At 43.9% G+C, this 14847-nt stretch overlaps 3 protein-coding genes across 3 annotated transcripts in view; all 3 read right to left on the bottom strand.

The window, feature by feature from the left end:
- Window positions 1–376: 376 nt before the first annotated feature.
- On the bottom strand, window positions 377–7364 carry LOC137801323 (interferon-induced protein 44-like). Its single transcript, XM_068598710.1, has 7 exons — window positions 7291–7364; window positions 3840–3872; window positions 3452–3647; window positions 2833–2979; window positions 2158–2329; window positions 1953–2053; window positions 377–556 (listed from the first exon to the last, which is right to left on the bottom strand). Exons 1-7 carry the CDS (start codon window positions 7362–7364, stop codon window positions 377–379), a joined length of 903 nt encoding a protein of 300 aa, XP_068454811.1.
- Window positions 7365–7656: 292 nt separating this feature from the next.
- On the bottom strand, window positions 7657–8688 carry LOC137801375 (claudin-20-like). The gene has a single exon (XM_068598776.1). It carries the CDS (start codon window positions 8513–8515, stop codon window positions 7700–7702), a length of 816 nt encoding a protein of 271 aa, XP_068454877.1. The 5' UTR covers window positions 8516–8688; the 3' UTR covers window positions 7657–7699.
- A 5567-nt stretch (window positions 8689–14255) lies between these two features.
- LOC137801307 (rho guanine nucleotide exchange factor TIAM2-like) overlaps window positions 14256–14847 on the bottom strand; it is a 15083-nt gene continuing 14491 nt past the window's right edge. The window contains exon 18 of the mRNA XM_068598691.1: window positions 14256–14811. Within this exon, the coding sequence (XP_068454792.1) occupies window positions 14649–14811 (163 nt within the window). The 3' untranslated portion in view covers window positions 14256–14648. The remainder of the gene's footprint in view (window positions 14812–14847) is intronic.

The following is a 14847-nucleotide window of genomic DNA, read 5'->3' as shown; positions in this document are numbered from 1 at the left end:
TAGAAAATGTTGAAAAACATCAGGTTGAAAAACCAGAACTACGTGTTACCAACACAAACATGTTATTACACATGTATTACACACATGATCATTACTAATGGTCACAATAAGAAAACTTATTCCCAAAAAACACTTAAAACAGGTATGTAAAATATGACCACATTTATATTATTAAAAGTAATTTACATAAAGGCAGCAGTGTGTAAAGTCGCTGTTCATTCAGTCATGCATATTTAATACGGATGACACACACAAGAGATTTAAAGATTTGAAGAGGCTTTAAAGAAAAAACAAAACGCAATGAACTCATGAACAAGACCCAGCTGGAGGTCTTGCAGATCGTCATCCTGACGTCCTGAAATACGTCTTTTCAGTCTCAGGATTCAGGCTGACTCTGGAGGAAGTTGATGCCGTCTTCTCCGTAGTTGATGATCTGTTTCAGGGAGCTCAGCATCAGAGAGTCGATGTCGTCGTCCAGGTCCATTTCTTCGTTGTAGTTCTTCACGGGGAAGATGCAGTTCATCGGGATTCCCACGTTGGCGCTGAACTCCTCCATCTACGCACAAGAAGATGAGATGACAACTCAGAGACCGTAGACTGTCTTTGCTGCGATCAATAACGGCGCTGCCGTATTTACGCCCGGACGATGCCGCTACAACGTTAGCATAGCTTAGCTGTGATCGATCCAGAGTCCGGTCAAAATACAGCATTTGCTGTGCGGCTTCATAGATACAGTGAATACAGCTCAATGGAACAGAAGAGCGCCTCCAGATAATGTTATGAGCTCAGAGAAGACGGCATTTAGTTTCACTACATCAGGCTGTATAGAAGAAGACCTGAAACTAAAGATGGAGACATATACTCATGTTTACAATGTTTACTGAGGAAATACATCAAAAGAGAAGTAGAGTCACTTATATAGACTTCTATACAACCAGAGGAGTCGCCCCCTGGTGGTCCGGAGAGAGAATGCAGCTTTAACACATGAAGCATAGACTTCTATACAACCAGAGGAGTCGCCCCCTGGTGGTCAGGAGAGAGAATGCAGCTTTAACACATGAAGCATAGACTTCTATACAACCAGAGGAGTCGCCCCCTGGTGGTCAGGAGAGAGAATGCAGCTTTAACACATGAAGCATAGACTTCTATACAACCAGAGGAGTCGCCCCCTGGTGGTCAGGAGAGAGAATGCAGCTTTAACACATGAAGCATAGACTTCTATACAACCAGAGGAGTCGCCCCCTGGTGGTCAGGAGAGAGAATGCAGCTTTAACACATGAAGCATAGACTTCTATACAACCAGAGGAGTCGCCCCCTGGTGGTCAGGAGAGAGAATGCAGCTTTAACACATGAAGCATAGACTTCTATACAACCAGAGGAGTCGCCCCCTGGTGGTCAGGAGAGAAAATGCAGCTTTAACACATTGTCTCTATGAACTGTAATGGAAAGCAAACACAGGGAAACCTCAGGGCTCTGAACTGGGCCCTCCTTACACGGCTGGCATTAGCAGGAGCTCCCCCTTAGCTTTGACCAGGTCAAGGTCGAGCCCGTTACAAACACGTGAAGCATCGTCTTCTATACAACAAGAAGTTGCCCCCAGATTGGGAAGGCGTAATCCGCCCTACGCTGCCTCTGATTGGCTCGTACTCGTTGTCTTCTTTGGTTGGGTTGGTTGTGTTTACGCATGAGCAGTGGGATTGGTTTGGGTTAAGGAGAGAAAGTCAGGGCGAGGGCCACATGGAGGCGAGAGGCGCTGTGGCCCCACCGCTGTGCGTGGTGGTGGTGGTCAGATCATTTAGAAACTCTTCTACCGAGGTCCTGCACCTCACCAGTCCCCTGATGAGGTGCAGGAGTCATATCGTGGTCCTGAATTAAAAATGTTGGGACTGTATACTGTATCTCCATTTCTAGTTGTGATTTCCGTCTGCGTGAACATTGCTGAGCAGACGTACCTTCTCCTTCAGGTACTTGACCCTGTAGACGTTCTTTAAATCCTTCTTGACTTCAGGACAGACCTCATCGATCTTGGTGATGACGGCCACCTGAGGGATCTCTGCCAGGACAGAAGCAACAGAAAAGGTTTAGAGACTCATGAACACGTCAGAGCGACAGAAGAGAGTTTAAAACAGAAGAAGAATCAGAGGTTCCTGCTCTCACTCAGTCTGCTGGCTTCCATCCTGATGTCCTTGATCTTCTTCACGGTTGCATCATTCATTCTAGAAATGGAGTCGGCAGGAACGACGCAGACCAGAACATGAACTTTGTCGTTGAGAGTTGGGCAGCTGTTGTAGAACTGGTCTCCCTGTGCCAAGCCGGACTCCGGGTTGAACTGGAGCACATGTGAACCCATTAAAGGCTGTTTAGCAAGATAATCCAAACCAGTCACGTGAAGTACTTTAGTGATGACTCTGAAGGGAGATCTGTGTCTTTCTACCAGAGCAAATGTCTAGTTTGTAAGGAAATTATCTCCAAATCTTAGCTCTCAACTTTTGTTTTGAGAGCATTTTTTTATTTTTTTTTATTTTTATTTTTTTTAGCAAATTTTATTATTTTTTTATTAATTGAGAGCAAAGAAAAAAAAATTAAAAATTTTTTTTTTTTAGACCAAATTTTTTTTGAGAGAAAAAGAATTTTTGGAGAGAAATATTTTGTTTTGAAAGCATTTTTTTTAAATAGAAAATGTTTGTTTTGAGAGCGTTTTTTTTTTTTTTTTTTTGAGCAATTTTTTTATTAATTGAGAGCGAAGATTTGGAGATAATTTCCTTCCAAACTAGACATTTGCTGCGGTAAAAAAGACACAGATCTCCCTTCAGCGCTGCGTGAGGGTTGTACCTTGTAGCCGTTCTTCACGTGGCCCTTGAGAGCCAGCTTGACGTCGTCCACCAGGACGCCTCTGGTTGGATCCAGGCCCATGATGTCGTTGAAGACAAAAGGGTAATCGGGCTGTTGGCCTCGTTTAGGGATCTTGTAGGTTGTGTACTGTAACGTAGATATGGAGAGGAAGGGCAGTTTATTATCATCATCATCACCTTCAGAGGGAAGGAATGGACATAGCAGCGCTTACGGTTAACTACGGCATGAAATCAGCAGTTTGGTTTAGTTTGTTCTCACATGTCCGCTTCATGTTAACTCTGACACACAAACCAGGAAGAGAAAACATGAAGTCATGAAACAGATCCGTAGATAAATAACGATCAGAGGACATATTTAATAGTGGCCGATGGATTTAAATCATCCTCAACATGGAGCGGTTGTCTGCTTGCTGTTCACGCCACTAATGGACATTCACCCTCTACTTGTAGTTTTTTACGAGTGACCGCAGAGCAAAGACGAGAAGTCTTCCTCGTGCAAAGCCTGGACTGTGGTCCATGGAGGGAACGTAGGCGTGACGTCACCTTTGGTTGGATGGAAGCAACTTGTGTGTAACCAACACAATGGGAGGTTGTCGTACCTCTTTGGTGAAGCAGCTGGTCGCGGTGTTGGAGGCCAGCGCCTGAGTGTACATTCTGCGTCTTAAGGTGCTGTTGACGGTGTTGATGAAACTGGACTTTCCAGCTCCGACTGGTCCATGAAGGAGAACCCTGATGTGCTGGCCTTCAGACGGAGGAGTGTAGTCCTCCACCTCCTGCAGCGCGCGGCGGTTGTCTCTGCTCACAGAGGAAACAACACATCACACCGGACGCAGACGAGTCTGCAGAGTCTGTGTCTTCTAGGAAATGAGCCCTGAATGTTACTTGATAGACGTTGAACATATTCCACATATAATATTGACGTTTTCCTCTGATGCCCTGTAATAAATGTGTTGGTCGTCTCAGGTCACACTGAACACAGACACTCACCCCACACGACTCTCCTCCACGGTTCCTTGAAACCTGACGAAACCACACAAAACCTTATAGAAACAAAACCTTACAGAACATTTGTGTAACTTTTGATTTGTGTTAAGTATACTTTGTTAAGTAATCTTACGTGGAGGAGGTGAGCTAATCTCATGATGGGATCCCCGTTGAGGTTTAGAATGCTTACCCCCCATGGCTGCAGATTAAAACAGTTTCATGAATCACTCAGAGGGGATTGTTTATCGATAATAAAGCCTATAATAAATGATATATATATAATCATATATATATCAGTTACTTTGTCTTCATTGTTTTTCTGTCAAAATACAAAATTAAAATCATCAATTCAAAAGAAAGAAAAGAAACAGATTGGTCGAGAAACTCTTACCTGTTGCTGAACTTAAAGGAAGTCAAAGGCAGAATGTGAGTTCAGAGCCGTTTGAACCCGTCGTGAACTTTTATTCTGTTGCATCAGACTTCTTCTCCCTGGACCTTGAACACATCACGGACGTGTTTCACTAGTTACTGTCATGGAACTCTGCTTCCTCTTCCTGTTCCACAGATCCAGACTCCAATATGGACAGCACAACAGGAGAACGTTCAACAGGAGAACGTTCAACAGGAGAACGTTCTCCTGTTGAACGTTCTCCTGTTGAACGTTCTCCTGTTGAACGTTCTCCTGTTGAACGTTCTCTCTGTAAAGGTGGACTTTGAGAAAGTGAAGCAGAACAAAGTTGCAGAGGGTTTAGAACAGAGGACATTCAGACGTTGGGGCCATTGAGTTCATTTTAATGCTCTTTGTTGAAATCTTTTCGTCTACCAAACCATATATTTCATTTGTATATTACTTATGGTGTTCAATACATCCAGATTCAGCAGTTTTGGGCTTTTTTCTTCTTCATAAAACAAGCTATGATTTACAGTTTTATACAACAATCGCTTGGTCTGCCCCCTGGTGGGGGATTGTTTTTTAAAAGGTTTAAACCTAACTAAGTATTTCATCATCTTAATTAAACATAACTAAGTATTTCATCATCTTAATGAAACATAACTAAGTATTTCATCATCTTAATGAAACATAACTAAGTATTTCATCATCTTAATGAAACATAACTAAGTATTTCATCATCTTAATGAAACATAACTAAGTATTTCACCATCTTGCTCGTTGTCGCCCCCTAGCGGCCGCGCCGGGTCCTCTGAGTATTTTTCTGTTGTGAACCAGGTCGTGTGGACAGAATTATATTTTTCATAACCATCATTCAGTTCAGTAAATGGAAGCAGGAGCCAGCTGGAGGTTTACGTTGTTTATTTGTTGACAGATTGACAACATGGAGATTCATATTTCATCTGGAACGTGAGTCTGGACTCTGCTGCTGGTTCATATGAAGGCCCATTCCCGTCTTTTTTACCCAAGCAGAGTTTGTAAGTAAATTATCTCTTGAATAAAGAAAATGCTCTAAACAACAAACAAAAACGCTCTCAAAAAATTTGGTCTAAACAAAACATGCTCTCATAACTAAAATATGCTCTAAAGAAAAAAATTGCTCTGAAAAAAAATGCTCTCCAAATTTCTTTTTGCGCTCAACAAAAAAAAAATCGCTTAAAAAAAAAATGCTGAAAAAATACTTTGCTCTCTAAAAAAATGCTTTAAAAAATAAAATTTGCTTTAAAAAAAAAATTGTTAAAAAAAATGTTCTAAAAAAAATGCTTTCAAAACGAAAATTTGCTCTAAAAAAATATGTTAAAAAAAATGCTCGAAAAAATGCTCTGAAAACTAAAATTTGCTTTAAAAAAAAGGCTTAAAAAAAACGCTCTCCAAAAAATAATACAAAAAAAAAGTTCTCTAAAAAAAAGCTCTACATTTTTTTTCTCGCTCCCGTTAGCCGCAGTGTGCTAACGGGAGCGGAGCCTTTTTTTTAGAGCAAATTTCAGTTTTGAGAGCTTTTTTTTCTTTTTTTTTTTTTAGACCAATTTTTTTTAATTGAGAGCAAAGATTTGAAGATTTACTTACAAACTAGAAATTTGCTGAGATAAAAAACACAAATCTCCCTTCAGATTTGGATCCGTTACATTCATATTGGAAAGAAACAGATGTGGAGATCCTCTCCCTTAAAGCCCCCTTAAGGGAGAGGATCCCTTAAAGCCCTCTTAAGGGAGAGGATCCCTTAAAGCCCCCTTAAGGGAGAGGATCCCTTAAAGCCCCCTTAAGGGAGAGGATCCCTTAAAGCCCTCTTAAGGGAGAGGATCCCTTAAAGCCCTCTTAAGGGAGAGGATCCCTTAAAGCCCCCTTAAGGGAGAGGATCCCTTAAAGCCCCCTTAAGGGAGAGGATCCCTTAAAGCCCTCATGAGTAACTGACGTTCACTTTGACTGTCGCTCTCCTTTCTTATCTTTTTGTTTCTTTAACAGTTCAAAGCGTTTTTAAGCTGAATGTTGATTATGAAATATGAACGGTGGCCTGAAGCCTGTGAAGAGAAAACGTAGCGTCGTCATCAATAAAAAGCTGTTAATTTAATTCTGGTTCTTTTGTTCTTCCGTCGCGCTTTCAGATGAAATAAAAAGTCTTTTCTACGTTAATGCCTCAAACTGCAGCTGATGAAGTGACAGTTTTCTCTTTTGTTTTCTCTTGTTTTCTCTTGTTTTCTCTTTTGTTTTCTCTTGTTTTCTCTTTTGTTTTCTCTTGTTTTCTCTTTTCTGTTTTCTCTTGTTTTCTCTTTTCTGTTTTGTTGTTGCAGGTTTGCAGCGTTTGAGAGGTTCTTTCTTTTTGTACTGCCATGAAGCGTTGGCAGGTTTGATTGACAGCTCACAGAGGACGACGCCCACCAGCGCAGTGGACCGTCTCTCCATCAGGACTCCATCCTGCACCCAGCTGGAGGACGAGTGTGTGTGTGTGTGTGTGTGTGTGTGTGTGTGTGCATCCAACCGTGCTGAGAGGATAATGGGAAAGCAAAGAGCATCATTACCTCTCTCTCCATGCCCCCCCCCCCCCCCCTCACCCCCCCCCCCCCCCCTACACACACACACACACACACACACACTAAGAACTGCTGAGAAAAGACGGACTGGACGCCGTCGCTTTGGATCTGGACTTTATTTTTTTCAGTCTTTGTCGACTGTGAAAATGTTCTCACTACATTAAAGCTGCAAGCGTCAACAGCACAGAACGTTCAGAACCGACCCAAAGAACCTCACAGAACCAAAGAACCCAAAGTCTTAAGACCCTCAAAGAACCCAAGAATATTCATAGAACCAAAGAAAAGAACCAAAGAACCCAAAGGCCCTCGAAGAACCAAAGAATCAAAGAACCAAAGAACCATCGTCGTGTTTCTTGAGTTATTTTTTAGAAATCGTTCGGTCATTCTGGGCGTGGTCTGTCCTTCAGGTTGTATTTTGATGAGTTTACGTCTTTTGTCTTTGAGTTAAAGTTTTCTACCAGTTTCTCAAGGTTACCATGAATGACCTTCATTTAGAGGAATGGACCTGCGATACAGGTGATGTGAATGTTTGGGCGTCGGGTCGGCCATGTTGGACGACGACGTGATGCTTTCACATCTCAGGCAGAGCTCGGTTTCTTTTTCTTTTCTTTTGACCTTTGGTTGAAGAAAGCTGCTGAAGATGGAGGCGTGTTGGCGGTGCAGTTTCTAAAGCTCGTCTCCTCCAGAGCTCCTGATTCTTTCGGCTGAATCTGTCCAACATTTGGTAATTACCCCCCCCGCCCTGCCCCCCCGCCCTGCCCCCCCCTTACCCCCCCGCCCCCGCCCTGCCCCCCCCTTACCCCCCCAACCCCCCCCCTCCACTCCCTCGCTGTGAGCGCAGCTCCTCGGCTGCAGAACTCCACATTGCCGTCTGGGCCGTGCGGCTAGACGTACTCTTGCCGGCTGTAGCGGCCCTTGCCGTCCTTCAGAGGCGGTTTGGAGGGGGACAGGTAGACCTTCCGGTCGCGCTCCGGTTCTGGGGGGTTCTGCCGCTCCTCGCTGTCCAGCTGCAGCCGAACCGTCTTGTTTTGCCTGTTTTCGGGCGGCGGGTTCTCCGCCCGCGGCGACCGCCCCCGCCGGTTGCCTCGGCACGCCTCCGGGCGCTCGGGGTCAGCGCGGTTGGGCCGTCTGGTTCTTTTCCCGGGACAGGACAGACAGAAGATGACGCCGCCGGCCAGGAGGAAGCCGGCCGAGAGGAAGGTGACGCACAGGGCTCCTCCCGGCTGGTACTTGCTGCTGTCCGGCAGGTCCGTGGTCAGGAAGGCGGTGATGACCTCGTTGGTGTACCAGGACGCCGGGACGAGGCAGAGGAAGCTGGCCAGGACGAAGCAGCCGCCGGCGGCGATGGCCGTGTGCCCCTTCGCCCGGCGGCTGCCGCCCCAGCGCGTGCATTTGAGCCCCAGGGCGGCGAGGCAGAGCCCAAAGGACGCCACCGTGCAGGACAGCACCATGGCGGCCCGCGTGGTCTGCAGGCACGCCGGCAGCGACAGCACCGAGTGCTTCACGGTGCAGCTGAAGACGCCGGAGCTGTACCACACGCAGTCCATCCACAGGCCCTGCATCCGCCCGACGGGCGCCATGACGCTGGACCAGACGCTGGCGCTCACCTTCCAGTTGGGCAGCAGCGTGGCCACGGTGGCGCCCAGGACGCCCAGCAGCGCCAGGGCGAACGCCAGGATCTGAATGGCGGTGGACAGCATCGCTCTGACACACACACACACACACACACACACACACACACACACACACACACACACACACACACACACACACACACTCCCACGCCTCCGTCAGGTCCTGACAGCAGATAATTTGTCCGTCGGGCTCCAGCGAGCTGCAGCCAGAGGAGGAATGAGAATGGAAGTGAGCGTGACGGACAAACAGCTGACGCCGCTGAGGCGCCTTTTGTTCATGTGTTTGTGTTCAGTTCACGCTGAGCGCTGATTGCAGGAGTTACTCTGCAGCTGATGTGGTGATCATTGACTCTCCCTCTTGTCCATTTAAAGCTGCAGTCCCTCGGGGGTTCCTCGCTGCAGGAGCACCGGCGGTGAACTTCCCTCCGCTCCGACCGGCCGGCCGGAGTTCAAGCATCTGCAGCCGGGATGGAGGCGCCTGCCGTCTCCTTGGCAACCGTACACAGTCTCATCCGCTCCGCGTCCAGCAGACGATGCTCCGGCTCCTCGGCTCACTTTGTTTTGTTCCTCCTGCGAAACTCAAAGTCCGGTCCAGGAGGCGGTTCAGCTTGAGGAACCTGAAGGTCGCGGCGGAGCGCCGGCGCCGCAGAGCAGCGTTTCTTATCTGATGGGTCGGCGGCGCCGCCGGAGCAGCGCTCCCCTTCCAGCTCCGCTCCAACGGCAACGCTCACGTTCCAGCTTATCTTTCAAGAGTTTCACCAGCGGCGGCCGGAGGAACAAAAAGCAAAACGTCTTTTCTGTGAAAGCACCGGCCCCGAGCGCGGAGGTGGCGGCTCGTCACGCATCACCGCGGCGATAACGGCATCGCTGCCGCTCTCCAAACACTCGGCGCCTCCTGGTTTGGTGATAAAGACGCGGAGCCGCTCCGGGACGGGAGGTGTCGCCCGTCATGTGACCGAGTGAAGGATCGCCCTCTGCAGAGCGCTGATAAGCAGCGGGCCCGCCCACCCGGACGCCGGCCCACATCTCCATAATCCTGCTGCCGGACGCAGACCTGCAGCCACCAGGAGGCTGGAGGGACCCTGCACCTGGAGGGACCCTGCACCTGGAGGGACCCTGAACCTGGAGGGACCCTGAACCTAGTGGGACCCTGAACCTGGAGGGACCCTGAACCTGGAGGGACCCTGCACCTGGAGGGACCCTGAACCTAGTGGGACCCTGAACCTGGAGGGACCCTGAACCTAGTGGGACCCTGCACCTGGAGGGACCCTGAACCTGGAGGGACCCTGCACCTGGAGGGACCCTGAACCTGGAGGGACCCTGAACCTGGAGGGACCCTGAACCTAGTGGGACCCTGAACCTGGAGGGACCCTGCACGCCTCCTCCTGCTCGTGGGAAACACACCTGCAGTCTGACGTGTTGTGTTGGTGTTATGTGTTGTGTTGTCGATGCAGACGACAAACAAACAAGAGGAACTTTCCCACCGGAGACGCAGAACAAAGAGCTGCAGCGCAAAGATGAGACGGTTATTATGTACACACACACACACACACACACACACACACACACACACACACACACACACACACACACACACACACATAATGATAAATAAATACTTACCAGATATCAGATTTTGAAAGTTACATTTCTTCTGTAAAAAGAAGCAAAATAATTTTGCAAAAAAGACATTTTTTTCACATTCATTAATAAAGAAGACAAAAAGGAGTCGTTCTCTCTTCATGGACGGTGGTTACGTGGATAGTGTACCATCTATATACTACTCATGATATATACTCATGACATATATATATATCTATATATATATAGATAGATATATATATATATATATATATATATATATATATATATATATATATATATATATATATATATATATATATATCCAGCAGACTGCAGCAGTCGTCTCGCTGCAGCGTCTCTGATGTTATCATTTAATCATTTAATCATTTAATCATTTAATCATTTAATCCTCTGAGACTCTGAAATGAAAACGTTTGAAACATTTAATTTAATTATAATTTAAAATCTGCAATTTAACACAAAGAAATATTAATGTTTGATTATTTTGCTTTAAGTTGCAAGAAACACGACTTAAAACATGAAAATATATATTTACTGAATGTGTTTGAACTGATTTTATTTGACTGTTAATCTGTTTAATTTATGAACTTCATGTTTTAATCAAACACACTTTCAGGTAATAAATCATAAAATAATAATAAAAGCCTTTAGTTAGTTAATTTAACTCAAACATTTCTTCATCTGGATCAAATGTTTTCAGACGTTTGATCAGAACAAAAGAACACAATGAAAACATTAACTCTTAAATCTCAGAGTCCCTGAATGCACCACGGGAGAGTTTTCCCAGCAGCCTTTGCTGCATCCTGACCGATAACAGTGGAATAATAATAATTATTCATCTGTTGTCCCTCAGCTCCAGGTGGCTGATGGGAAACCAGGCGGCGGCCGTTAGGACGAGTCCGGAGGGTCGATGACGCCTGAAGGACGTTCTGCAGGTAGAACAATAAAGAAGGTTCTTCTTTATTGTTCTACCTGCAGAACGCCTGACGCCTGAAGGACGTTCTGCAGGTAGAACAATAAAGAAGGTTCTTCTTTATTGTTCTACCTGCAGAACGCCTGACGCCTGAAGGACGTTCTGCAGGTAGAACAATAAAGAAGGTTCTTCTTTATTGTTCTACCTGCAGAACGCCTGACGCCTGAAGGACGTTCTGCAGGTAGAACAATAAAGAAGGTTCTTCTTTATTGTTCTACCTGCAGAACGCCTGACGCCTGAAGGACGTTCTGCAGGTAGAACAATAAAGAAGGTTCTTCTTCATGAGATATGTCCCTCATAAAGAAGAACCTGTGCAGGTTCTGCTGCAGAGAACCCGTCCATGCAGAACAACGTCAGCGGGTTTAGATCAGAGAACATTAAATGTATAAATATATTCATGTTTCATCCTATATTCTGACGGTTTTCATATTCAGAAGTTTTGTTCTTTTCTCCTTAATAAAAATATGATTTCTGGTTTCAAACCGTCGGCCTCGTGTTTAATTTTGATCTTCATTGTTTAATCTTTATTTGTGTTATTTAGTTTAATAGTTATTTATTTTTGAATTGTTTGATCTTTAAATCTTTTCACTTCTTTTGTTGTTTGTTGTCTTGTTTGTTTTCTTTTGTTTGTTTAGTTTCATTATTATTTATTTTTGTTTGTTCAATCTTTAATATTTAATATTTGGTAAAATGTTGTTTTATTTTGTTTAATCATTAAATCTTTTGTTAGTGTTTTTAAAGAAGTGTAATTTGTATTCATTTAATCTTTACATTTATTCTTTATTAGCTTTGTGTCATTATTGTTTTCATTATTTATTAGTTAATTGTTATTTCTTTTGTTTAATCTTTTAATCTTTTTAGATTTTATTTGTGTAGTAATTTTATTTTATTTATTTTTAAAAAAGCATTTAATTCTTTTTTAGAATTTTATTTGCTCATTTTCTGTTATTTTCTGTTTTTGCTTCAAATTTTGTTTTTAATTGATGAAAATGTGAATTATCATTTAGTTTGTGTTTATTATTTATTCAGGAATGTTGTTAATAATCACGTCTCAGAATAAAAATGTTAAAACAAATGTGACCAATGTGATGAATTACATTAAATTTATTGAATGTAATTAAATTAAATGTAATTTAGTAAATGTTGTTTTTCTGCTTCATTCTGGAATTAATGTGTAAAATCACACAAAGGAGTTTTTTATTTATTATTTATGTTTGTATTTAGAGTCAATGAAGAAGAGGACGATGAAGACGAGGCGTGAACACATGATGAAGACGAGGCGTGAACACATGATGAAGACGAGGCGTGAACACATGATGAAGACGAGGCGTGAACACATGAAGAAGACGAGGCGTGAACACATGATGAAGACGAGGCGTGAACACATGATGAAGACGAGGCGTGAACACATGAAGAAGACGAGGCGTGAACACATGATGAAGACGAGGCGTGAACACATGATGAAGACGAGGCGTGAACACATGATGAAGACGAGGCGTGAACACATGATGAAGACGAGGCGTGAACACATGATGAAGACGAGGCGTGAACACATGATGAAGACGAGGCGTGAACACATGATGAAGACGAGGCGTGAACACATGAAGTCATTCCTTCAGTCTCATCCTCTCATTCAATACGAAGGAAATTAGCTTCATGTTAAAGCGACAGTTTGACCTTTGACCCCCAAATCACACAGATAATAGGACCATCTGGAGAAACAACACACACACACACACACACTCACACACACACACACACACACACACACACACACACACACACACACACACACCATCTCCCCCTTCAGGCTCCATCAACCATCAATCAGCACGCAGACAGGAATATAAATGAACTGCTTTATCTCCACTGAACACACACTCGCACGTGCACGCGCGCACGCACACGCACACACACACACACACACGCACACACACACGCACACACACACACACACGCACACACACACACACACACACGCACACACACACACACTCTCTCTCTGGATCCATATTTCGGTTTCGGTTGCTTTGTCCGGTGTAATCAGGAGCTCAGCAGACGTTATGAAAAGGAATTAATAGAAATAATAAGAATGGAATAATAATAATAATAACAATGAAATAATAATAATAATAATAATAATAAAATGATAATTAGTGCTCTGGAAGCAGCATAATGTATTAGTTTGATGTAATGTTGTTTTATTGTTATCAGTGAGGTCATTGAACACATTTTACACTATTTAATATATTACCTTGTGTTAGCATTCTGTTAGCATCTCTTGTGTTAGCATCTCTTGTGTTAGCTTTCTGTTAGCATCTCTTGTGTTAGCCTTCTGTTAGCATCTCTTGTGTTAGCTTTCTGTTAGCATCTCTTGTGTTAGCTTTCTGTTAGCATCTCTTGCGTTAGCTTTCTTTTAGCATAACTAGTTAACCCATCTCTATAGCTAGCCAGCTAGCTTACTAGTTAATCCATCTCCATGGCTAGCTAGCTAACTAGTTAACCCGTATATTTAACGAGCTAGCTAGCTAACTAGTTAACCATCATGTATAACCAGCTTGTTAGCTAACTAGTTGATCCTTAGCAAGCTGGTTAGCTCGTTGATACAAACTAATATCTGATATCTTTTGCCAGGAAATGCTCAGATTACATCATGCACAAAGAATCACTTTCAATCAAACTTATTAAATATTTGTTTATTGGACTTCAACAGCATGAAGTCAATAAAAAGATGTACACAAAATATTTAAGAAAATAAATTACCAAATACTTCAACACTTAATAAAAATAACTTGAGTGTAATGAAACACTGACGTCCTGCAGAGTTTGGTTTAAATAAATCCAACGCGGCCTCCAGCAGCGCTGAGATCTCCCAGCGGAGCCTGAAGGAGGCGTGGTCATGTGACTCCGACTTGAACAGCTTCCAGCCTGAAACATGTTTATTATTCATATTTATCATCATCATTGTTATTGAAGATGATCCTGTCTCTTTATTTCAAGGATGAAGTCTAAAAGAAGAAAATCCCGTCATGTGATTCAGAACTTTTAAGGTCACAACATGAAATATTTCTAGAATAAAAACATTCTAAACATTTTTAAAAGAAGAAAATTCTTTCTCTCTTTTTTTGGAAAAACATTTTTAAAAAAACAATCATAATAAAAATAAAAACCCTGCAATGTTGGAGGAATAAAGTTCTTGAAGCACAAACACATTCTAGAAATAGGTCATAATTAATAATTCATAAGAAATAGTTCTAACATTAGCAAAAGAAAAAGTATAAAAATACATTCATGATTCTGTGAGAAAAATATTTAACTTTCAAAGAAACTAAAAACTAAGATTTAGTTCCAGTAATATTGAACTTTCATATCCATTCACTTTCTATTCAGACTTTATTCTCAGAATTTATTTCCTGAAAATCATCTTTTTATTCACGAGGAGTTCTTTCACTTTCTGTGTCGACGGATCGAGTCAAGAAATCTGGTTTCAAATCTCCTGGAAACACGGAACCGGTTCCAGTCGTCTGGAGCTTCAGGCTCCTCCCCGTTAGCCCGTTAGCACTTTAGCCCGTTAGCACTTTAGCCTGTTAGCGGTTCCAGTCATCTAGAAGCTTCAGCCCGTTAGCCGTGCAGCGAGGGCGGGCCGCGCCTCCCCGCCGCGGCGTCGTAGAAGCAGTCCTCGCTGATCATGGAGGTCAGGCTGTGGACGCTGAAGTCTCGCTCCAGCAGGCCGGCCGGGTCCGGCGCCTCTCCTCCAGGACTGCGCCGCAGGCTGGAGCTCCGCCTCTTGGCCCGGTTCCTCCGGTGGTCCGCTCCTCGC

Source organism: Clinocottus analis, unplaced genomic scaffold, assembly GCF_023055335.1.
Source record: "Clinocottus analis isolate CAN_PGR_092001 unplaced genomic scaffold, fCliAna1.0.p SCAF_40, whole genome shotgun sequence".
Taxonomy (NCBI): domain Eukaryota; kingdom Metazoa; phylum Chordata; class Actinopteri; order Perciformes; family Cottidae; genus Clinocottus; species Clinocottus analis.
Note: the sequence above shows the minus strand (reverse complement) of the source record. Positions and strands in the feature narration are given on the sequence as shown.

Excerpts from the sequence above, each read along its gene's own strand:
- LOC137801323 (XM_068598710.1), bottom strand. The coding sequence starts at position 7,364 with ATGGCCGACCCGACGCCCAAACATTCACATCACCTGTATCGCAGGTCC. Across the intron at positions 3,873-7,290 it reads CTAAATGAAGGTCATTCATG|GTTTCAAGGAACCGTGGAGG; the intron begins GTAACCTTGAGA and ends TGGTTTCGTCAG. Across the intron at positions 2,330-2,832 it reads ACGTGAAGAACGGCTACAAG|TTCAACCCGGAGTCCGGCTT; the intron begins GTACAACCCTCA and ends CATGTGCTCCAG.
- LOC137801375 (XM_068598776.1), bottom strand. The coding sequence starts at position 8,515 with ATGCTGTCCACCGCCATTCAGATCCTGGCGTTCGCCCTGGCGCTGCTG.